General features: G+C 39.4%; 1 protein-coding gene across 2 annotated transcripts in view; it reads left to right on the top strand.

The window, feature by feature from the left end:
• The window catches only part of LOC135701820 (calcium/calmodulin-dependent protein kinase kinase 1), a 540,452-nt gene that overhangs the window by 482,814 nt on the left and 31,918 nt on the right, over positions 1–25,720 (top strand). For both annotated transcript variants that reach the window (XM_065222751.1, XM_065222752.1), the window contains exons 4-6: positions 12,314–12,383; positions 22,121–22,548; positions 23,167–23,459. In XM_065222751.1, the coding sequence (XP_065078823.1) occupies positions 12,314–12,383; positions 22,121–22,548; positions 23,167–23,459 (791 nt within the window). The remainder of the gene's footprint in view (positions 1–12,313; positions 12,384–22,120; positions 22,549–23,166; positions 23,460–25,720) is intronic.

Raw genomic sequence — 25,720 nt, 5'->3', positions numbered from 1 at the left:
ATTTTTTTTGTGATTTGTATTTTACCGAAGACATCATATCAAGAAGACTGGCAACTCTTCCTTTTTCTCATACGAACGCTATGATACAGGTACAATCGCACGCCGGCACCGGTGGTTAGCGTGACTACTTTCTCACCTCAATGAGTCTGGGTTCAATCCCAGCCGAGGTCGGTGGGATTTTTCTGAGGCATAAAAATCTCTGGCCACGTCTTCCTTCGGAAGGGAAGTAAAGCCGTTGGTTCCGGCCCATGTGTATTGAATTGAATGGGTGCAATATCCTACGCAGGTGTGGACGCTGCCTTCCTGCACATTCGATTGCCGTCAATGGATGGCAATCGATGTCCTTCGGTGATTGGAACTAGATTGCGGAACAGAGACCGACGTTAAATAAAGGAAAAAAAACGGTACAATCACGCCATCTGCCGCTCAAAGGTAAATGCTTAGAACGAATTTGATAGCAAAGATTATATCCTCACAAGAAAGGTTTGTGTATTTGCTAATTTTTCTATGTGTTGCTTCCACCTTCATTTAAGCGCAGCGCTATTGTATCTGCCGCTTGGATTCTGGCAAAGTTGCCAGACTTCTTGATTTGTTGTCTTCGATTTTACACAAGATGGTGAAAAATTTAATATTTTATATGACATTTTAACTTCGCTTAGAACACTATCCAGGCCTATACGCATGTTCGCCGTCTCGACATGATGTCGGGATTGAATTGCGCTATTTACTGCCATCCTAAAATTTTCCATCGCTTCTTTCAAGCACACACATGAATGCCCTTCAACCATCGAACTAATGGTGATTTCTCGATGTTGTGTTACATACAAGTAACTCAATCTGAATAAATAAATATTAATAAGCAAAGCCTAAAGAAACTCTCGCTCGTTTGGGTGTAATGGATACTCGTATATATTATCAACCTTAACAAAAGCAGCACTATCAGTAGCCTGAAGTCAACTCACTTCGGCACGAAATGAATATTGATGATGGTCGTGAGGCCATGTAATGAATTCCGTTGCCACTCATAAATGGCAATTTCCCGAGAGGTGCGAAAAAGGAAACCTGCTAGCGAGCTTGGATTTTCCACCCTTGCCAATCATCTTCAGGCGCATTCAATGCACCTCAACCACCAGTGTTTTCATTTCACCTGAAAAGCGGATCCCTATAATTGGAGCTCTTCTAGTGGCGTACTGGTCAACAACAGCCGCAGTGCCAAGCAACAGTGTGAAATAGCGTGCTTCCCAATTTGGGCCAAAATGAACACTTATTCTGGGCTGGACTGGGCTACACAGTCTCGAGCTAAGGCTTTATTCACTGACTGACACGGGGAGGTTGGTTATAGATTTCTGTGTGGTTACTCTTGTTACTCTGGCACCCGGCTGCATGCTATTATTGTGGGAAAACTTCATTCCAGTTTAATAACAGCCATGATCCATGATTCACACTACATTTTCGCTGTCGTCTCACTTGGTGTTTTGCTTGGTTTGCTCCTACTGTTTGACGGGGGTTTTACCAGAAAAGTTAGATGATGTCAATTACGGCTGTTGCATATTGCATTACTTGCTTGTCTCCATGTAAATACCTATCCATAGTTTATCAGGCTTGCTGTAGATACTGGCGACTGAGGTGATGAAGATTGACTTTCAGAAATAGAAACTGTTGACAACTCCGGAAATTAACTGCGATGAACGTATCTTTTTTGATCTACCCATCTGGACATATAAGTGGTTGGAGAAATCGTAATTTGGAGTCTAGTCAACAATGGTGGTCTACCCTCACTAGCTGGACATTCGTAAGTCTGGATTAGTAATTATACCGAATTTTCGGACAATGAACTATTTAGTTTAGAAATCGTTTAACAAGTTTCAAATTTAGCTAAATATACTCGACATCTCGGATTAATAGTTCAAAATAGGCCAAATGTTTGCTGTCCTTGATTTAAAATTTCAAATTTTGGGGCTTGAAAAACTACTCGAAAATCCCGATGCAAATGTTATGAAATATTGAACCTATTTCGTTGATTTGGTTCAATATATGTTTTGTAACATTCAGTGATGTCATGTTTGATATTGATTTTACAAGCTCTTTTGATATTGCGAGGCTATTCACAATGTGCAAAAATTTAGCTGAGAGGTGAATCGACGGAGTTCTTAGCATTACCTCTTGTAATCTCTTATAAATCATTCTCCAATTCCACAACTCCCTCAAACTCGTAATAATTCCCAAGAATTGGCACAATTTTCTGTCCATTTTTCTCTATGAAATTCTTAAAATATTCTTAACAATTTCCTTGGTACACTCTTCAGAATGACCGTCACACTCTTCTCAGACTTATCCAATAATTCAATTTGTAGGTAAGATCAGAATTGTTTTGAAATCCTCTTCAGTATTACCTAAGTACTCAAGTACTTTGAGAAAATGGTTTTGAAACCCGTGGCACTCACAATACGTCTGAATGATGGGTGACGCCGCACGACCCCGAAGGCCACAAAGATGGATGTAATTCTACTCAGAATTATCTTGAAACTCTGCTTTGATTTCACATGGAATTCACCTCACACTTCACTGTGAGCTATTTTCAGAATTACCTTAAAATTCCAATAATGTCCAACGTTGATGGCCTTTAATAATTAAAGTAGCCAGTTTGGCTTGTTTTTAAGAGGGTAAATCAATTGCAGTGATATTTTTAAAGCAACATGTTTGGAAAATCTGGGAAAATCTGGAACATATTTAAAAAATATGGCATCTGGCAAGACGACTAAAAATCTGAAAAATCCAGATAAATCTGGAATACTGGCAACGCTGCTTGATATTCCGAGCTGCAAAATCACAGCTGGCACTATCAACTGCAATTGTTTGCATGTTGATTTTTGTCTACGAAAATCAAGCGTGATCTTGTTCTTTGGTGAGATTTGATTTTTTGATATTTTTCCACCACTGGTAAACCCACCAGATTTCCATTATGCTCAATTGAGCGCTCATCACTCTTTTCATTCAAAACAGATACACGGTCGACAAGCGATCTTTATTGCAAACGGTCCCGTTTAGCTCTGCCGCCTTGCTGCATATTCCATATGTCGTTCAGAACCCTTTGATCATCCATTTCTAATTTCAATCACTATGGTAATGAAGCATGCACTAGAGTTTGTATGGGTTCGATTTTCCGAGTGAAAGCGTCCATGGGCATCATTTCTAACAAGCTCGGTACGTGTAGGAGTTGATGTTGTTTTAGCTACATGCAAGGCAATGGAAATGACTGATTGCTGATTGGATTACTGGCTGGCTGTATGGGATGATGTCCGTGAAAAAACTGGAAACTGGTTCAACATATGCATCCTTGCTGCTGCAAGGGATCCGAGCGATTTTCCGTTCAATGAGCCCAGAGTACAGAACTTTTCAACAGTGTAATTAGTACTATAAGCTAGAGTAGAGAGTGTCCATGTAATCGGTGCAACCTCCAACGAGTTAATCTAAAACATTTTCCAACCGAATGGCTCTTCATTCCGTGGGAGATCTCGAATGGGTGAAGAGCTCTTTCATGTCGGTGGTTAATTGAATGTGAGGAAAAAGAGAGAAAAATGCACACAATTTATTTCTAGTCCATCACCTTGCTTGATGATGGATAATTGTGCTCATTAAAAATCGCTTACACAACCGGCTCTCACTGTCCGTGACGGTGAAATTGTCAGCGTGTCATTACGATGAGCAACGGATAGCGATAATGAATGCAGTGAATTGAATTGAGCGTGACAAAGTTAATCATGCTCATGAAAATGGGATAGTAGGAGATATTTCACGCTATTATGGCATTTCAAAATAGATCTTGACTTATAAGTGAATCAACATCCCCCGCTAGATTTTCATTAATGCGGAGGGTAAAGCAAAATTAAAGCTCGCTCTGCACATAGGATTTAGTATTCCGGTAGTAGGTGGGCCTTCTCTTTAGTCTATCAGCAGAACCGTGACGTCACTAAGCCGTATAGAGTTGTTGGCGTGGGCGTAATATACTGACCGTCATAACGATATTAACAGCATTCAGAACGGTGTGAATATTTTTGGCAGCACTTTGAAAGTTTCTGTGTAAACAAGTCCACAGTCATGGCATTATAAGACATTGAGAAAGCGTTTGACAATGTCTGGCACAATAGACGAGTGCACGGATGGATTTAAGTTCACTCACTCGACAAAAAGTAACACAACAGCGGGGCCCTGTTTACTAGAAATGAACACATGAATAATACTCACGTAACATTTGAAGGGGGTCTATCAACTTATGTACACAAAACTTGTTAAGCCTTTTTCGCGTGAACCGAATACGCTCACGCAAACTAACAACACCTCCGGGCAGATGAAATTCTCCTCTTCCCGATAGTGCTCTTGGTTTGCGTGGGCGTACTTCGGTTCTCGTGAAAACGACCTACCAAATTATTTACAAAAGTTGATAGGCCCTTTTCAAATATTACGCGAGCATTATTCATGTGTTTATTTTTAGTAAACAAGGCTCCGCTGTTGTGTCAAAAAAATTTCAGTACATGAACTAAAGTTCACCCGTGCACAGGTCTATGGGCTTGTATACAAGCTTTGTAACTTCAACTTTCCAGTTGCATCTTGTTAAAATAACCCGTAACTACCTCCAGCAAAGGTCGTTCAGAGTATCGTTGAATAGCTGCCTTTCAAACACGTTCTCCATTCCAGCAGGTGTTCCGCAAGGAAGTCTGTTGGGCCCTTTGCTTTACAGCATCTACACTTCTGACATTCCTTCCCTCGGATACGGTTGCGTGTTCTTACTGTTCGCAGATGATACCGCAATTATCGTCAAGGGTAGGATGCCTCGCGAAATAACAAACAAGCTCCAACGATGCCTTGACGCCTTTGCTGATTATGCCACCACGTGGAAAATCAAAATCATTTCTGAGGCATAAAAAGGAAAGCTGGTCCTTGGTCCATGAATGAGTTGATGGCTCGGATAGGTACGATTCAGGTTGGGAGCTGCCTCCCCTGGCTTCAGTAGCATTGGTACCATAGAGGTAACTCTAAGACTAGTTGGATCCGAAGAAACGTGCTCAACTTTTTGGCTCAGCTCTGGTACTATCTTCGGTCCCAAGCTAATCGATGCACCTCTCGAAACATAGGAAAATCCACGAACCCCTCATTTTATCTGTCAAACTTTCATAGAGAATTAATTAATTTATCTTTATGAGGGAGGCTTTCAGCCTTGGGCTGGTTCGCCTCCACTTTCATAGAGAATCAAAAACATAGTGTAGTACTAGAATTTCAACTAGAATGGGGTACGTTAATCGATTTGCTTGGGCCAATAGGCTAGTCAAGTAGTGAGCCAATTTCAAATCGATAGTTTCGTATTGATTGTTGTTGGTACTCTCAGTACGGAGAACAAGATCGACGGAAAACAAATCAAGGATCATTTTAAGATGAGGAATTTTTAGCCCCAAATGAACATGAGCGGTTCATTTGGGGCTTTTTGACATCTTGGATGAACAATGTATCAACATATTGTAATTTTCATTGTTTACTGCAGATTATTTTTTTAGATGAAGGTCTCTTAAGGCCTTTGTGACACAAATATCAGCTCGAACAATAATAATATGATAATGTTGTGAAGTTGATGTAGTTTCCGAGATTTGTACTCTACACGGAAACCAAAAATTTATTACAATGAATGTTAGTTCCATTTCCCATCATCCACAGTTCATGAATATCGCAGCGAATGTTAGAAATTGACCTTGCAGGCGATGTAATGTTTTTTTTTTGTCTTTTTTATTTCGTGTTCTATCTACGCTTTCGACTATACTTTTTATTTATAACATTGTAGAACAACGCACACACTTGCCTCGAATCTCCAATTTTCTTGCATTGGACGGGAGCTAGGTATATCGCATCTTCGGTTCATGTGATCTCCACTAACATCCTCTGATGATGAATGCCACATAACTGTAAACGAATCTTACATCCCCCGTTTGTAGAAATGTGAAGGTATCATGTGGGCCATATTTGAACTCCATCAAGTATTTCCTTAAATTGGAACAACGCAAATGTCATATAATGAAAACTGCTAATTACAATTTTAGTCTAATGACCTATGGCATTCGGTCTAATGGAATTCGGCCTAATGGCATTCGATCTAATGGCATTCAGCCAAGTGGCATTTGGCCTAATGACCCATCACCGTTTTGAGCAGTAGTGTGATTCAATATGCAATACACTTGGCCTTATAGTGAAATTCTTTCAACAATTCAAAGTTGGAAACAGCAGAAATCAACGTGCATAACACATTGCCCCAATCAGAATAACATTTAAAATAAATGTGATAGTCCTTTTGAAAAATAAAGTGTTTAAACATTTCGATCAGGTGTGGACTTTTTTGAGTGTTCAAGATTGCTGCTGTTTTATCAACATATTTAACATTTTAAATCTAATGACCATCTGGTATATTCTAGAGGTTTGTCCTCAAAGCTTTGAGTGGTTTAAAACCCTCTCTTCACCCCATGCGTAGACAGTTGACCGCACATACATTTTTAAAAAATTATATGAACCGTATACACTCGTCAACATCCCTTCAGTGCACCCCACAAGACAGTAGTTTCGTCAATATTTCCGTCAATAGTGGTTCCTATTCAAACAGTTGCTGGAAGGATTAAAGCTGAAGAGTTTCGTTGCACACATTAGAGAAAACTTTAGAACTTGTTGTTAAAGGCCAGCTGTTGGAGTATTTGAATAGCAACTCTCTGTTGATACCGGAACAATCAGGATATCGGGAAGGTCATTCTTGTAAAAATGCGTTTAATTTGGTATTAGCAAAGTGGAAAGACAACTAGGAGCGTAAAGATAAGACTGTTGCTGTTTTTTTTTTTTGATCTGAAACGCGTGTTTGCGTCGGTGGTTCATTAACAAATACTATCTAACAATACAATATTTATCTAGTAACAATCCACTATCTCACACCAATCACATCTGGAAGCAGGAAGTATAAGCAAACCCACTTTCGCGTTCATAATGCACAACGTAAACAAACACATAAATACCAACCATCACGACAAATCACTCAGCAAACAACTCACGTGTAGAGGATAACATGCTCCATTATTCGGGTACAGCGTAGCATCACGTAAGACTAGTAGGGGCGCCACTTACCGGATTATAACCTGCGATTTTCCGGATCACTGGGTACAACCACCCAAGTGCTAAGCTGTTGATTGCGAAGATTTGTAAACTGTTTATGAAATGTTACTGCCACTTTTACGAGCCACCGTCTTCTTGCGGGCTAATGCTTCTTCATGCGTGACGGTTTGTACATACCTAATAGGGTGGATCAAAATATCGATTTTGCTCCACCAAGCGCAAACGATTTCAAATCAGTCCAGGTAATTCTCTCAATATTTGAGCTCACTGGGATGCAAACTCATACTGCACTGGCCATTAAAAGTTTAAATCGGTGATTTATGTATGGGGGCACACTTTTTGAAAACCGAAAATGGAACATGTAACGAAATTATGAAATATTTTGAACGTTAATAACTCAGCTGCCTCTGGACCAATTTCAATAATTTTATCACCAATCGATCAGAAATATTTCTACAGCAATGCTTCCGAGTGCTGATTTTCAACAAGAAACTATTGAAAATGTGGTAAATGTCAAGCATTGTTCAAAAGCGTCGAAATAACTAACAAATCCACCAATTACGTACATGCAAATGCTGCTTCCCCAACACTGTCATCAGAGAGTCGTTAGTAGACGAAACAAATCGAAGTGGAATTCGCCTCCAATCTTCGGGCGAATAGAGAGGATGCAATGGCGTAACATTTTCCACACTCATCGCCATATTCAGAACCACACGCCCCCAACGGTCACATAAAATGCTCTCCAGAGTTGTAATCTTGTAACCAAACTTGGAAGCAGGGATGCAAGTGATTTTGATCGATTCTCTTCATCGACTTTCTGTTTCGTTAATAACTCGACGACAAACACATTCATTGATGCGTTTGTTGTTCTGGATGATAGAAGAGCATAGGAGAAATAGGTTAGTGTCATAGCAGTGAAAACTAGCATCGCACCGCTTTTGGTTCTTGGGTATCACTTGCTGGTTGCAATTGTGCTGCTCGACATTTTCGAAGGACCACCAAAACCATGAAATTACACTTTTTCTATGGAAGCCTATCAGTCCAATTATTCGACTAACGATTAATCGTAAAGGCTATTCCAGCAATTCGATTAAATATTTTATCGAATTTTCAATTATTCGAGCACTTAACCGACATTCCTTCTTATTTCTACTCGTTTGATTTAGCGCAATAGAGAACATAAATAAAAGTACTAATCTATCTGAACAGGCATAGAGAAGAACCATGACGTGAAACAGGATCATAAATTTGCCGAAAAAAGTGTTGAGCTACAGGTTAAGATTTACCAAATTGTTGAGAGAACGAGTTTAACGAGAAAAACTAAAAAGGGGATGAGCTTTAGCAGGGTGGACACTGATATTCTGCGGCCTTCCAACCTGACGCAGACACCAGTTCAACTCCTGTCTAGCAGCAGACAAGCCGAGAGTCTTGCGAGTGCCCAATCATTGAACCGAAGAATATGGGATTGTCCGGTCCGATTTACTGATCCAGCTGACTACACGTCGTCATCATCTTCCAAAGGTTTTAAGCCTGTACTACCATTGGCTTTTTTCAGGGCCACCAAGATTTTCCAAAAGAGTTAAATTTCTGAACATGTCCCAACTAAAATTCATATCAAAAGGTTCTTTTCAGGGCAATCATAGTCATACCAAAGAGTATAAATAGAGAGAACCCCGCTCAAATTCCTATTCTTACACAAAACACTACCCAAGTAACCAAAAGTTCCGCATTCAACGATCGAACGAAAATCACTTCCAAGTTCCGTAAAGTTCAAATAAAGTTCCGACCGAACCTTTAAGTTCCATAAAGTTCAAATAAAGTTCCGACAGAACTTTCAAGCCACTGGATTCGAACCTGTGTTTTTGGCATGCGATCTTCGAACGCTAACCACTGCGCCATAAATGTATTGGTATACGATGCAGGCAAACACCAATTTAAAATTCATCAAGGTGTTGTGCTTCGTATTCAAGTCAGTCAGCTGGACTGAAAACTCCAAAAGTAGGTGGGACAACAGCTCACTTTATTATATCTCAGATGACGCAGTGGTTCGTGCTGGAACACTCACGCAGAAGGACTGGGTTTTAATTCTTAAAACAGCTCCAATTCTCTACCACTAATGCTGATAAAATCAATACACATTAATACCAGCCTTTAGAAATAACTTTCATAAAAGTGCGAACTAAATATAGAATTGGTGTAGAGGACAAAAACCTTTTTTAATATTTTCTAAAAGTTCCGTTCAAGTTCCGCCAGAAGCTGCTTAGAATGCTCTTCAATTATGATACCGGAACTTTCAAGTTCTCATAACGACTTAAAAATGAGGCTGCTTAGAATTCTATAGACCAACACCAACCAAGCTGCGTAAGCCACAAATAGCCTTTTATCGGAACTTTTAGTTACTTGGGAAGTTTCTGCTGCAGTTAACAAATAAAATTTATTACATATATAAAGCCACGTAGTCCTACGTCACCATTACGTACAACCCCATAGGGCTGTCCCTTGTAGTTTTTGTTCTCATCGCTCTAACCGTTCGCTGTAGCGATCTACGGATAAGTTTGCTATCTGTACTAATTAATTAATTAATTTATCTTTTTATCTGTACTAATGTGAAATTTGCCTAGCTACAACTATGCAGAAGGCTGGCCCCGTAACGTGGGTAGATCACCTTTTCGTGGTACGTTACGGGATGTACGATCTACCACCGATTCCTAGTCCTGACTACTTCAAACTAGGGGAACAGGATTTTTCAGTAATCCAAGGAACACATCTTAGTCCTTGTTACTTTTTATGCCTTGTTGATAGTGACAAGACTCGACTTTGTCTACCGAGGATGATCTTGAAACAAGGAAAAAAATGAGTAAGTTGTCGTCATCTATGTGATTCCTAATCTTCTATTCGTTGTTCCCTAGTTTGAAGGGGTTAAGACTAGGGTTATGATGCATGGTCATTATCGGTGTCATACCTTAATTTTGTTGCTAAGGAATCCAATGTTGACTGACAAAGGGGCGCCTTTGGAGGGTGTTTCAACACTCCGAAGGGTATAAATAGCGGGACCTTTCAATTAGAGTCGGATCCTTGCGATAAATGCAAGAGTGCCAACTGTAAAAAAAATCGAATACTTCATCATTTCTCAATAGTGATGGAGCAATACGACATGCACTAAACTAAGGACACGGGATATACTTCAATAGATTAATTTCCTGGTCGCAGTAGTGTTAGGTCCCGAACAGAGGAAAAAGAAATGCAGAAGGCTGTATTTTAATTGAATCTCAGGATAACTCGTCATTCATTCAGAAGATGATATTCTTCTGCCATGCTCCAGTAACTGCTCAGCACGCCACATTGGTGTACATTACATCACAACCCCCGGTTTTCCCAAAGCTCTTTCGATGCGTATTGGGATCCCCAGCAACTGTGCCAAATTTTTCAAGATTCGGTTACGATCTGGATTTGTGGGAGAGCTTTAAAATTTGTATGGGAAAATGTATGCGAAATGGTCCGAAACTGCTCAATTGTTTATCAAGAATCACTCAATTTTTTCCAAACCTGGGACTTTACTTGAGAAAACAATACTTCATATCTTCGTCGAAGACCGCAAATCGATTCGATTTCTGCGCAAAAACTTATTGTTTTATTTTACTGTCCCGTGGTAGTCCGCGCATACCTAAAAGCTTATATGTACCCCAGTACGTATGTTCCGAACACATGGCCATCGATTTGCGGTCTTCAACGAAGCTTTTCTGTATAGTTTTCGCTATCTAATTTTCAGGTTTGGTAAAAATTGATCAATTTTTGAATTGTTGATAAGCATTTGAACAGTTTTGAACAGTTTCCCATACACTTTTCAATACAAATGATAAAGCTTTCCTGCAATTCTTTCAAATTTGGCACAGTTGTTGGGGACCTCAATACGAATCGAAAGAGCCTTGGGGAGTAGGGGGTTGTTAAGTTGACCCACCCTAGTGTACATACTTGGCGCGAATAATAGGGTATCCAGGCTACTATGTCATAAGTGCAAGATACAGTGTTCTCCTAAAAGTAGTCGATTAATCATTTCAGAGAAGTCGATAGCTTTCGTAATCAATTAATAACTAATTACCTTGAGTCCTAGTCAAAAAGTGGACTAATTACCTTGAGGTCTGGTCAAAAAGTAGGTTTATCATCCATATGATAAATTAAAGCAAGCCACTCGCACAATCAACCGCAAAACGCAACGGGAGGCTCAATAAACAGTGAGTTTTAGAGAAATTTTACGTTCAACAAACATATCAGTTACGTGTATATTTGGAGAAATTCATCCATTATTGAATCACTCGATTCCTGTTTAGGGTGTCCGTTTCTTTACGATTCCCAATTAACAACTGTAAAATGTAGAATGTCAACCCCTTAATTTATAAATTGATATGCCTACGCTGTGGCATCAGGAAAGGCCAGTTGTAAATTCCCAAATTTATCGCTGAAGCTGCGATAAAATTTTACGTTTTACAGTCATCCGAGAGATAAAATTTCTCCCGCTCTCTCCATGGCTCCTTCGACTGTTACCGGTGCGGTGCTTGAACGTGCAATCAACGCGAACTTATATGGCAATCACTTACCTGTTGTAAGGAATGAGACATACGCAGTTGAATTCACACCCAACGACAACAACACTCCCTATTCTTACCTGGATGCAAACATGAAGCATCGATTCTGCCATATACGTCCCGTCGTAAACGATTGTGATTTCATGAGGATCCAACGGGTGAATTCGAACATAAAATTTTGAAAGTTTACGTATTTTAGCTAATTGACTGTTTGAATCGTAAGAGTATAGCACTTGTTGTACCGCCATGAATAATTAGTTTCATAATATCGGGTATGCCGTTTTGCGGTTGATTTATACCGCATACATATCAACAGAAAATCAATCGTGTAATACAAACGTATCGCCATCTATTTGCCGTAATTTATTTAATAAATCAAACCAACATTTAGGTCAATTATCTCTGCAATCAAAGTGGGCGGTCACCCACGATGAAAACGAAAACGTCCATTTTATTAACACTGACAAATGAACGATAACAGCATCGGAAGGCCTCCATTGACTGTCAACCAAGTTAAACCAAACCACACCAGAACGTCCGACCGTTATCATGAATGCTATTCTATGTAGTTTTTTTCCTCTCTCTTTTTTCAGCATCATCTTGGCACGGGAGCGACAGAAGCTGTCGTAATCAATGCGCTACACGGATTGCCGACCTTGCCAGGTAAGACGAGTAAAACTTGCTACTTACTCTGCTACATCTTTGACATTGTGGCAAATCAATTGATTAATTAAAACCGCAGGGTAAGTGCACGAGTTTTGACCATAGCTACCAATTTTCGTCATAATAATTCATAATTAGGATAAAGATAAAGATAATAATAATAATGCCCCCAAGCAACATTGATTGTTTTCAATGAGCCTTTTTTTATTCAGGCATACATTTGCTTCGTCATCTAAAAAATAGTTTAATCAGCCTTTAATAAGCTCATATTGTTTGTTGGGTACACACTACGAAAATGTCGTGTAAATTTCGACACAAAGCGGCCCTTTTGACATACGAATCAGTGGAAAGAAACGAGAAAATCAATTCAATCAAATAGGGAAAATGCAGGTAATGTCGGCCTAAGTGTCCCTAATTTGGGCCCATACATAAATTCAGCAATCGACTAAATTTTCAATAGCAACCAAAAATATCCATTAGTAACGTCCCAATAACGCGTTCATCTAGATAAAATTGATAAATAGCAGACTTTTAGCGATGGGCCCAAATTAGGGACATGTAGGCCGACATTACCTATATTTCCCCTATGTTTAGGTTTGAGAACACGTAATTTTACATGAAATGTTTGTGTTTGTGAAACGTCAGTTATATGTATAACTACCCTACCCGCTGTAACGAGCAATATACAAATAAACAATACAACAGTGTCTCGTATGCCTCCGCCATGGCAGGACGGCGAAACAATCGTTGTTCTTTATTATCAATCAATCCGTATCACAAAAACACAACGTAGGGATCCCACCCGTGCGCGATCATATGGTGCCGTGACCAACCACTTGATACCGACGGGCAAACTACAAAGGATAGTGCACAACCATCCAACAATTGTGAAGACACCGAGGACGATGATGAAGATGCAGCAGTGAATGGCGACATCGACTCAAAGAATTCCGCTTCACTTCCCGCTACGATGGTGTGGCCCTCAGGTAGCCATCTGGCAGATTATGTACGTTCCTGGCTCACCGTGAACTACAAGAGTTCTGGTCAGGAAACATACTCACTGTACAAGGGCGAGTGCGTATGTCGGATTCTTCAGCAGTATCGTGTTTTGTTTCACTGTTATCTTTGTGTTATCAGAAATAGTATTTTACCTTATATTTATACGACTAGTTAATAGAAAACAGTTAGTTTTGGGGAGGCGTATGTTTGTGAAACGTCAGTTATATGTATAACTACCCTACCCGCTGTAACGAGCAATATACAAATAAACAATACAACAGTGTCTCGTATGCCTCCGCCATGGCAGGACGGCGAAACAATCGTTGTTCTTTATTATCAATCAATCCGTATCACAAAAACACAACGTAGGGATCCCACCCGTGCGCGATCAGTTTGTTTACGTTCCATGATTTACGTCCAATATGGATTACGTCTCGTGTAAAAGTAGTTATTTCTAAGTGTGTAGGGTCTATCTGCATTTAACAAAATCAAAATTGCTACTCGGGGGCAACTCTTTAAGTTCCAATCTTGAAAGTAAGAGGATCAAAATAGGAGCTTGGCCAAAATGGATGCCATACCCCTTGAGGTGTTATTGTAAGAACAGTGAACATAACATACTACATGCACAGCTTTCATTAGAAATAGCAATCAGGATATATTGCTGTGCATATTCTTAAGCTGAAGGTCGACCTAATTCAACAGCTCAGTAGCAGACAGAAATCTATACAGGTGGACCGATTCGTGTTATAGTTAGTAGTTACCTTTATTCAATCAATTGTTCTAGTTAATTAGCTTCTATCTATATCTGTATAATTTTAGAATATTTTGACCACTACCAGATATCGAGCTTCTGGCTTCTTTTCCACCAAACCCTTATTGGTTATAGCATTTGAACACTTAATCACCAGAATAAGATAGAATGAATAAGATCGACCCTGAAGGCTATACCAAAGAAGAATGCTCTGATGAATCGGTTGGAGAAACAACTTTTTTTTTTCGTGGCTCATGAGTTCTGTCACTTTTATTCACGCACCCCTATGCCAGGTGTGTGTTTTAACGCTTTAACGCTGCCTCACGAAAGAGTTGACGTTTTGTTTTTTTTTAACAATCACACCGAAAATCAAAAACTTCAATTACTCGAATAATGATCGATTATTTTGACGTAGAATTACGTCTTTCGGCAGCATATTGGGAGTACAAATTAAAAAAAAACTAAAATTGACCGCATTACGATAAGTGGTCAGGTTTTGACCACATATAACTCTGTCAATATTGGATGGATTTTAAATCTAAACAAGCCAATCGATCTGCTAAATTGAACACTTTATTAATTTTCAATAGGTCACTACTGAAAATTACACAAATGTCCAACTGTTACAATAGTGATCAAAATTATCACCGATTGCCTGCAAACAGCGCATTCCCTAACACAGATTTCAAAATCGAATTCGATCCTGTCTCACTGAACGGTGGTTATTCAATCACCGTGCGTGGTGGTGTCCGTTCGGTCGTCAGCAGCAATAGCAGCAGCATTGCTTTCAAGCAGCGAGCTGCAGCCCACGTGAGCGTTCATTCACCGAAGAAGGAGGAAGAAGCCTCACCGATACTGATCGGGATCCATCTTCGTGAGTCGCTGTGGGCCATCTATGCCAAGTGCGTCACCCTCGTTTCAAACAACATACAGGTCACCAGCCTCATCCGTGTTGAACACCATAATAGCTCACCATTACTCAACCATCACGACAAAACGGTCCTTTTCAGGACCACCATAAATTTGGTAAAGAGTATTTTTTGGACATTTGTCAAGGTCATCAATCGGATGTCAGTTCCCATATGTTTAAATATAACATACCATATATTTTTAAGGCAACATTGGCAGTGCAATTTCAGAATCCAGTCGGTCGCGGCATGAAAGTGGTCTGATGTTGATCCAGAGATGATGGATTTTAATTCAAAATACGCAAATCGATAGAAAATTTTTCTACGAATCTGTTAAAATTAAGGATTTATCATTTTTTTTAATTATAATTAAAATTGTCACCGGATGCCTGCGAAAAGCGCTTTCCCTAACACAGATTTCAAAATTGAATTCCATCCGGTCTCACCGAACGCTGTTTATTCAGTGTGTGATGAGTGGTGGTGTTCTCCAAAACACAACGAAAGGCTCCCCGCAAGCAACTAGCTATCAAGGCTGCCCTCAACCGCTGAACGGATTGAGTTACTCATCGTGAGCCGCTGTGGGTCATCTCTGCCGAGCGTGTCACCCTCGTTCCAAACAACATACAGCTCGTCAGCTGCATCTGTGTTGAATACCCTAATAGCTCAGCATTGCTCAACCATCACGACAAAACGGTTTTTTTAAGGACCACCATTAATTATTGTTGTTTAAGAGCTAATTTTCATTGAACGTTCGCTCGCCTTGCTGCCAGCCACAAAAACCTCAAAGCTCTTTGATTATGTACCCAGCAACCAAACGTTTGTGGTCAAACGCGTCGAGTATTGAAGTGGGGGGAAATGGCTCTAATGTTGGCCTAAGATTGGGCCCATCGCTGAAAATCTGCTATTTATCAATTTTATTTAGTTGGGGGCCGAACTTAGGGGAATTTAGGCCGACATTACATCCATTTCCCCTACATAAAAATTCTCGCAATGACCGAATACCACATGACGATGTAAAATAACCAGAAACACTTCATAAGGTATTCTCCTTATTGCTTTTGCTTTTTTTTTTATTATCTATTGAATACGTCAAAAGTTTCGTACATTTTGCGCACGAAAATGCTTAATTTTGACATCAGAAAACGAGGCGTTTCCGTGATGAGAAAAGTGGTTTCCCAGTCACCGAATATTGATACCAAGCACTGAGCATGCTCGACCGTACCTATCTTTATGTCTTTTGATGCAATGATTGGCTTGTACTACAAGGACATCGACAGAGCACCTAACAAGCAGAACTCTCAAATTGCTTCCAAATTTCAACCTTTCGAACTTTTTCACTGATAACGAGTTAAGAAATCAATTTAATATATACTTTACTTTTGCTGTGACATCAAAACTACCTTTCGTAATCCTACGTCAAATCTACGGTCGTGTCTTGGATACAACCTTATGTAGATAGTGTCTATCATCACATCAGGTAGATGCATGTTTCCTCTAGTCCAGTATATGAAACTGACTGATGGACTGACAGTTGCTTTGGGTCTGTCCATAAACTACGCAGATCGCTTTATAGATAATTTAGAACCACCTTCCCCCGTGAAGACCTTTATTCATACATATTTTAAATGCTTTTCTATTCCTGAATAAAAAAAAACAACGGATTTTCCTGTATTCAAACATTTTATTTTAATATTTTAAATCTGAAGCCGTCCTCACGGTGTTCATTTTGATAAATGATTTTTTTTTATTTTAATGTCATTGATTTAGCTAACTTGGATAAGCCACAGCTATAAAACAAGACCATGCTGAAGGTGGCTGGGTTCGATTTCCATTCCTGTTTATGAATTATTCGGGATGGCAAAATTGTGGAAGTGCTTAAAAACTACAAGGGACAGCCATATGGGGTTGTACGCAATGGTGACGTAGGACTACGTGGTCTTATATAATAAATGTTATTTGTTAACTGCAGCAGGAGCTTGTGTTTTGTGTAGGAATAGGAATTTGAGTGGGGTTCTAGCGGGGTTAGAAGCAGAGGGGTGAAAGTCAATTCTCTTCATCGATTTCATCTTTTGATGACCATGGCTTCACTAACCTATTTCGCACTATTTCTGCTATGCTCTACGATCGTCCAGAATAACAAACGTATCAATGAATGTGTTTGCCGTTGAGTTATTAATTAAACAGAAAGTAGATGAAAAGAATCGATCAAAATCAATTGCATCCCTGCTCCAAGTTTGGTTACAAGATTACAACTCTGGAGAGCATTTTGTGTGGTTGTTTGGGGATGTGTGGTTCTGAATATGGCGATGAGTGTGTAAAATGTTACGCAATTGCATCCTCCCTATTCACAAACGCCCGAAGATCGGAGGTGAATGCCACTTTGACTTGTTTCGTCTACTAACGACTCTCTGATGACAGTGTTGGGGAAGCAGCAATGCTACATCCACATGCTTCGTCTAGAAACGATTCTCTGATGACTGTGTTGGGGAAGCAGCATATGCATGTACGTAATTGGTGAATTTGTCAGTTATTTCGACGCTTTTGGACAATGCTTGACATTTACCACTTTTTAAATAATTTCTTATTGACAATCAACAATCAAAAGCATTACTATCGTTGCATAGAAATATTTCTGATCAATTGGTCATAAATTTATTGAAATTGATCCAGGCGCAGCTGAGTTATTAATGTTCAAAATCTTTCATAATTTTGTTACATGTTCCATTTTCGGTTTTCACAAAGTATACCCCAATATAGAAATCACATACGTAGTCATACGTCAAAAACACTAAGTTGAAAACTGGCGTAAAGTTCTAGGTGGGACGTAACACCCCCAAAAATAAGTGGTTATAAACATTTCGCCAAGTAAATATGATTTGATGATATGATAATGATTACTCATGAATTTGCAGAATGTAAACCCATTACCTGGATCACCAGAAACCTATTGTATGCTGTCAATTAGCTCTACTCATGTTTCCACTGCCACCATATGCAAAAATATCCGAACTAGTTTTACGATGGTCATGGTTCTATGGATAATGTTTTGAGTGTCATTGGTTATATATCATGAAGATGTGATTTGATATTTCATTTGTCATAACCATGACATTTCGACCATATGGAACAACAATTCGTAACATCCAGAGCCGCTCCTAAAGTGGCTATGAGAGATGGTTTGACCATGTGGAACCAGGATCTGGAATATCCCAAAAACAGTTCTACGGAGGCCATATGGCTCTATGGCTGTATCATTTTTCGTAGAGTAGATCTGATTTGATATGTCGTTTGATATGTCGTTTGATATGGTTATAACAGATATCAAATTTGACCATATTGAACCATGATCCGGAATGTCCAGAACCGGTTCTACGGTGGCTATATGGCGCTATGGTTGCCGTTTTGAGTGCCATTGGTCATATTTTATCGAGTAGATGTGGTAGATAATAAATTTGGCCGTATGGAACCATAACCCAAAACATTCGGAATCGATTCCTTGTAGACATGTGGTCTTATGATTGTTCTCTATCATTTCCGGGAGTTCCACGAAAAAAAAAGATGTGCTCAATGATAAGTAAGATGCATGATAAAGATTGGAAAACACCCCCGTGCAAACACCTTCTTGAATATATAACAAAAAGGGACGGGTCTGAGGGGAGTACCACCCTACAGAACCACTCACCGGAATGATGTTTAAAAAATTTTAATTTAGTCAGCCATGGCATCTTTGAGATACAAAGCTTTGAAAATAAAATGTTTGTCCCAGGCTTTTACTGGTTAATATGTTTACACACAAAAGAAAACCATGGTCAACCAGCTCAATAATAAACATAACCTCTAAATTTTACGATTATTGATTCACTCAAATTGGTTTTAAATGTGTCGAACGTTAACCAAATGTTTAATTTATTAAGACTTTTTTCTGGACGAAGTAAATTTTAAATTTTTACTTAATTATAAGATAATATTTGCGGAACATAAAAGTCTGAACGACAAAAAAGTTCAATTTTTTCTGCTGATGTAGATAAATTACTATATATTATAAAAACTTTCAGTGAGCCAAATACCAACTTTTTGAACATGTGAAATGTTGTTTTTTATTATTATTCATCAGTACTAGATCAATCGGCTCATATAAATACTTGAAAAAATGCCTCTTGCATTATTTTATTTAAAAACCTACGTTTTATGTCAATTTGATCACACATATAGCCGTATCTCTACGATGTTTCAATGGATTTTTAAAATTTCAAATGTTATTTTTTTTTCTCTTTTCTCAGAAAAAGGGCTGTTTTTTAATTAGTTTATTTGTTAGGCTCAAATGTCAAAGGACCCAACGGAGCCGAAAAAACAGTCTTCCTGAGAGGTGACTTGAGATTAGCTTCCGCTTTCAGCCGTGCCCTTAACTCGTTTGCTTTTCCAAATTGCTTTTCCAGCCACTTGGGCACCCCTTCGTCTTTTATCCGCTTCTTCTCGGTATAGTCCACTAATCCGAATTTGTAGTAGTAATACGCGTCGAAAACAGGCGGTGCTTGCTTCACCTCCATTGTTCTTGTCGGCATCCGGATAAGTCACATCCATCTCCACTATCTATTCTTCAATCTAGCACTTCAACCGCTTCCTCAGTGTCTTTATCGTTGTTCACTGAAGACGCACCTCCATTCACTACACCAGCGTACGTACTGGCACTGGTTTCTTATTCGTTCCGTTGTTTGTTTTTCTCTTCCTCTTGCTGCTGTACTGGCTGCTTCCGTTCATCCGATGCCCCACCAGCTTACAACACACTTAATTTTTTTCGCCGAGATTCCAACAGCTGAGTAGTTCTGCAATTTATTTTGCTGAGATTTTGTAAAACAATTGTCGAGACTCAGCTAACAAATAATATTTTGCAGAGATATCAGCTAGCAAACAGATATTTTGCAGAGATATCAGCAAAAATAAATGCCGAGGTAATCGTTGAAGATTTTACCGAGTTAGATTAAGTGTGAAAGGAGGTACAAGAGTTTTTTTTCCCTTGGGTTATATATTTGAAACACATTTTTGAAAAATTGTTACTCAAATCGATAAAAAACCGTACATCGCTGAATTTTAGAAATGTTATGTTGTTTCATGAAAAAAAAAACATATGCAAGTAACGGTACCTGTGGTCCGGAGACCATGAAAATCATGAAAATCTATTATAATCAATGTTTTTCAATGTTAAGCCAGGAATAAAGTCAATATTCATTCAAAGTGTTTTTGTGTTACTTCATACGCGAAGTTAACGATTTTCAGAGTTGGTTGGAAATGCTAACATGAAGCTTTAGTGTGATGATTTATTAGCTAGAGAATGATCTTTAGAAGAGGGTAGGTGGATAGTTCCGTTAGAGTACGGCAGTATGAAAATTGAATAGAAGTTGAAAATGAGCGAAGGGCCATTAATGCGTCAGTTTTTCAAGATAGACGCACATTTTTGCCTAACCCGTACGATGTACGCGGGGACTTGAAGTATGTCTCTATCTTGAAAAACTGACGCATTAATGGCCCTTCGCTCATTTTCAACTTCTATTCAATTTTCATACTGCCGTACTCTAACGGAACTATCCACCTACCCTCTTCTAAAGATCATTCTCTAGCTAATAAATCATCACACTAAAGCTTCATGTTAGCATTTCCAACCAACCCCTCAATATTCATATTATTACTTTTATTCAAAAAAAAAACTAGATTTAATAAGAAGAGCTTTTTGAGTGCGTTGAAACATTTCCTTTTAATTCCGTAACAATTGCTTATTTTGTGACAGATACGTGTATTTCGTCTACTACTTGCAGACTTCATCAGTGCCAAGTACTCAACACCACCAACACCAGCACTGATGAAGTCTGCAAGTAGTAGACGGAATACGCGTATCTGTCAAAATATAAGCAATTATAAAGGAATTAAAAGGAAATAAATCAACACACTCAAAAAGCTGTTCGTAAAGCGATTCCGTTAAGAGGTTCGAAAAAATTAAAAGATAGATTTAAAGTTCTTTTATTTGACCATTTGATCCAAATAATCGGTCTAGTGGTTCAAAAGTTAGGAATTTAAAAAATAGGTAAATGTTGATTTTTTGGAGCACCCTAACACGGAAAGGGTCACCCTAATGGCGAAATAAAAATATGAGTCTAATTTATTTCGTTAAGGAACAAAATTACCAATTGTTACGAAACTCTAAGATCAACTCTAACTTTTTTTCTACAGATTTGCTGTATAGAACGAGGGGGGCGACTCTATCTACGATACAGGAAAAAATGTGTTTTGCTGTGGTTAGCTGCGCGCACGCTGTGTAGATAGAAATAAGATTGTTAACAATTCTGAAGAATTCCTGCAAAAAGATGATGTGCGATGCAAGTAGATTCGAGAAATGAAAGAAGATTTTTCGAAGATTAATTCGCTAATGTGAGATTTGTTGAGCATCTAGAATTAGGATTTAGATGTGTCGCCGGTATACAATAAGTATTGTAAGGGGTTGATCACAAACTACGTAAACAGCGTTTAACTTCTTCTTCTTATTCGCATTTTCTAGCTTATTTCTTAGCGCATATTAGCTTATTGCGTGCTCTCAACTTAGTGTTCTAAATGCACTTACACAGTTATTAATTGAGAGCTTTCGATGCCAGTACCAATGCATGAATTTATATATTGTGTGGCAAGCACAATGATATTCTATGCCCAAGGAAGTCGAGAAAATTTCCAACCCAAAAGATTCCCTCGACCAGACCAGGAAATGAACCCGCCGGCAATACCGTGCCTTTACTGACTAGGCTATGAGGCCCCTAACAGTGTTTAACCCTTCCATGAATTTTGCTTTTTTTCTGTACCGTGTTGTTCCAATGGGAGCAGTGTAACCGGGTACCCCATCACGAACGTAACGTTTATGAAATGTAGCCCCCCCCCCTCCCTGCGGTTTCTAAATAAATTCATTTTACATGGACCGTAGCCATTTACCAACCCCCCTCTGCCCCCTACTAAACTGCTTACGTGGTTTACCGACAACTCCCTATAAATGTTGCTTGATGAAAAAAACAATAAATTCCTCTCTTTTCTTTTTTTTGCAGGCATATGCCACTGGAAATGGAGGGCACACTAGCGCACAGCATGATACCAACCATGGACAGTGCCGCCACGGACGTCGACCGAAAGTGTGGCAGCTTGGACGTGGATCTGGATCGAAAGTTCCTAAATAATAATAACAATACTAGCATGAAATGTTTGCAATTCACTAGACCACCCGATCCACCACCACCACCTGCGTTACTGTTCGATTACGTAGTTGAAAAGAGCATCCAAAGTCAAGCCCAACAGCACAATCTCCTAGATAGCGAAATTAAAAGTTTTGAAAACATTAGCTTTACTAGCAATAGCGACGAGCAGTCAGCGAATAGTCAAGTAGATGAAGTAGCAACCAATTCACCTAGCGTTAACAGCCGGCCAGTAGTAAACACCGAAGTCGTAGATGCGAAAGAAGTGAACATGCCCAAAACAGGTACCGATACAGCGAAACAATGCGTCAATTCGAATGTTACCAATGCCTCAACTAACCACACCAGCAACCATAATACAACGAAGCCATCACCACCTATTGTTGTGACTCCGACGATAATAACGACCACACCAGAAGACCCATTGATAACCATCAGATCTAACCACCATGAAAGCTCAACTAACCACCCTCACCATAAACATCATCCCATCATCGTTTCACCTGCTCAGCAATCCGACGGAGTCTGCACGTCCGCACCCTCTGTCACCATGTATGATATGTGTCACCCGATTGTTACGCCACCTTTGCCTTCAATAACGACTGATAATCCGACTAACAATGACCGCACTTGCAAAGCTACAGGAGTCACTTCTGCTGACGCTGCTACTGTTGCCGCTGTCGCCACTACCACCATGGTCATCACTGCTTCTGCTGCCGCATGCTCAAGCAAGCCACCCACCCACGCCAATAGTCACCACCTCTACCACCAGTATCACCCTCAACACCACCTACACCATCCACATAACCAACTACCATCCGGGTTTTCTAATACCTGCTCACCCCACAGTGTCCGATTCATGACTCAGCACATTAAAATCTTACCGAAAACTCAATCCCTAGATCTGGTAGACAACGATGACCTGCTGGAGGCTAGCAATAGGACCGAGTCCCAGCTGGAAATCAATACGGCCGGGGTGTCGTTCAAGGGTCGGGTACTTCCAAAACTTCAAACCTTTGATCAAACTCGACCAATCTATCCCAACGTGCCGTACAGCCCGTACAACAGCCCCTACGGAAGCCCAAGAAGTGGCCGCCGACGGACGCCTCTGCGCGAATCCAGAAGAGTATCGATCGAACAATCCGGTAGCTTCCTGCAGCTGAATCAATACAAACTGCTGGATCAGATTGGCCAGGTGAGCAAGTTTTCATTTAATTGAAATTTCCCTTTGTTGTTCTCGGAGTAAATGCATATACAATTACACTGGAAAGTGAGCAAAAGTTGCTGGAGAAAAAAAAATTCGTGAGCAGAGAGCTTGAAATGAAAAAAAAAAGGAAACGAATCAAGCATCCTGCTGAAGGAAACGGGAAGTGTACAGCACAAAGTCATTCCGTTGTGCTTTCATTTCATATTACGCTCGGTGTCTCATTTTACAACCCACTACCGGCTTGGGTAGTAGAGAGAAAGCGGAAACATGGAAATACCTACTACTCCAAGTAAAGCTCGGATGTATAAGTGCAATTCAAAAGATCCTTTTGTCTAGTTAATTTCATTGATTAAAGGGAATGAAATGAATCTATGTGATATCTTATATTCGTTTTAGGATAACGTTGATTCTCACTCTACAGGCATCCTCTTATTATGAACGATTTTATTTAGTGATAGGTAACTTTCAGCAATTAATCATTTTGTCAAGCTTCTGCATTAATGTTCCATAAGATGTCATTGCTGTTGTTTGCGGTGACATTTATCGGAAACTACACCCAATCTATTTTCCTATAATTGTTCACAGAGGACATTACAGTGCAAAACATGTCTGGTACATCTATATATGCATTTAGATTATTATTCGAAGTCCTTTTTACACATTCCCGCCGATTTTTATGAATGGGGCGGAGAATAAAGTATGTTTCGCGCAGAATATGTAAAAAAAAGGGGACTTCAAATGTTAATTTAAATGCATATATAGAGGCATCAAACATGTTTTGTAGTGACAGGTACTCTATTTTGTAATCTGTGAAAGGGAAATCACAAATCGAGTGTCATCAAAAAAAAAGGCATGTTGAGAGATTGAGGTCATGAGAGCAAATTTTTTCTCTCAAATTTGAATTTGTTGGCTCTCTGGGGACTGGTAGTAAAGCAGGTAAAACTGTATGGGAAAAAAATTGTTTTTATTTAATTGTAGCTTGCTTAACAATCATTTCCGGGAAAAAAATGAACGACAAAGTCCCTGACTAATTTCTTTAGATTGTTGTCAACGAAAGGAAGCTCATCACTGCTTCAAAAAGTGAAAAAAAAATCGATGTGCTTCAGAAAGCCAACTAGCGGTGGAAAGTACGCTTTTTACACGGAAAATATTGGTAGCATTATACCAGTTTTAAAGACAGGTATAAGTACAGCCTGACTTCTTTAAAACGGTTTTATAACAAATGAAATATTTTTCTATCAAGACAATTCATTCGTATAGTAGCGTATACGGTAAAGTAGAAAACCGAAAATTCCGACACAGGCCAATTGATTTTACTCTCGATATGTAAGTAAAACATAACGTCGGACAAAATGCGCTGTATTCGTACAACGTTGTATTTATACAGTCTGTCGAATTGAAAATATGCGTATGGTGGAACCCTCAACCAAAATTCCAAGTTGGAAAATAATGCTCGAAAAATATAAAAATGCAATCAACGTGATTACCTCTCACCCCAGCAGGCCTGGGTTCAATCCCAGTCGGCGCCACCGGGATGTTCTGAGGCATAACATCTCTGGTCCCCGGTTCATAAGTTGATGGGTCGATAGGTAGGGTCCAGGTGTGGGAGCTGTCTCCCTGGCGTCAGTAGCATTTGCGTTTAGCACGGAAAACAAGATCGACGGAAAACAAAAAGAGAAAAAATGCAATACATCTGCCAAACACAGACAAATGCCAGAGACGTTGAATAGAGACACGCATAGACTGAAATAAAAAGAACCAAACGAACCGTCAAACGCTGAACCAAACGAGCAAAGTAAATAAACATTACTATTCGCTCAATTCACCAGAAAGGTATGATAAATGATAAAAAGTTTTTTTTCACGAAATAATTCAGATAGGGTAGAGAACTACTTCGGCCTAATCGCCCATTTTGGGCCTATCGAGCAGAATACTTCAAATAAATCCATGATTTCAGAGTTAACAAGTCAAATATGCGTTTGTTACGATACTTGAGTAAATAAGCTACCGAACGAAGTCAATGAGAACGCGTGGTATGAAGGTTTGCACCCATTATTTCCAAAACAAAAGAAACGCTCCGACCGAATCAATTTTCATCTTCCTCCGATAGGCCGATGTGAATTCATTGGCGTTTCGATGGCGTTTCAATGCGTTAGGCCGAGTTTAGAATCCGTAGGCCGAGTTTGGTGTCAAGAAGCAGTGTTAGACTTTTGACAACATCTCAACAATTGGTTTCTCTTTTTCAAATC

Source organism: Ochlerotatus camptorhynchus, unplaced genomic scaffold (assembly GCF_037179485.1).
Source record: "Ochlerotatus camptorhynchus isolate MF236.1 unplaced genomic scaffold, CSIRO-AGI_Acam_v1.1 ptg000177l, whole genome shotgun sequence".
NCBI lineage: Eukaryota > Metazoa > Arthropoda > Insecta > Diptera > Culicidae > Ochlerotatus > Ochlerotatus camptorhynchus.
Note: the sequence above shows the minus strand (reverse complement) of the source record. Positions and strands in the feature narration are given on the sequence as shown.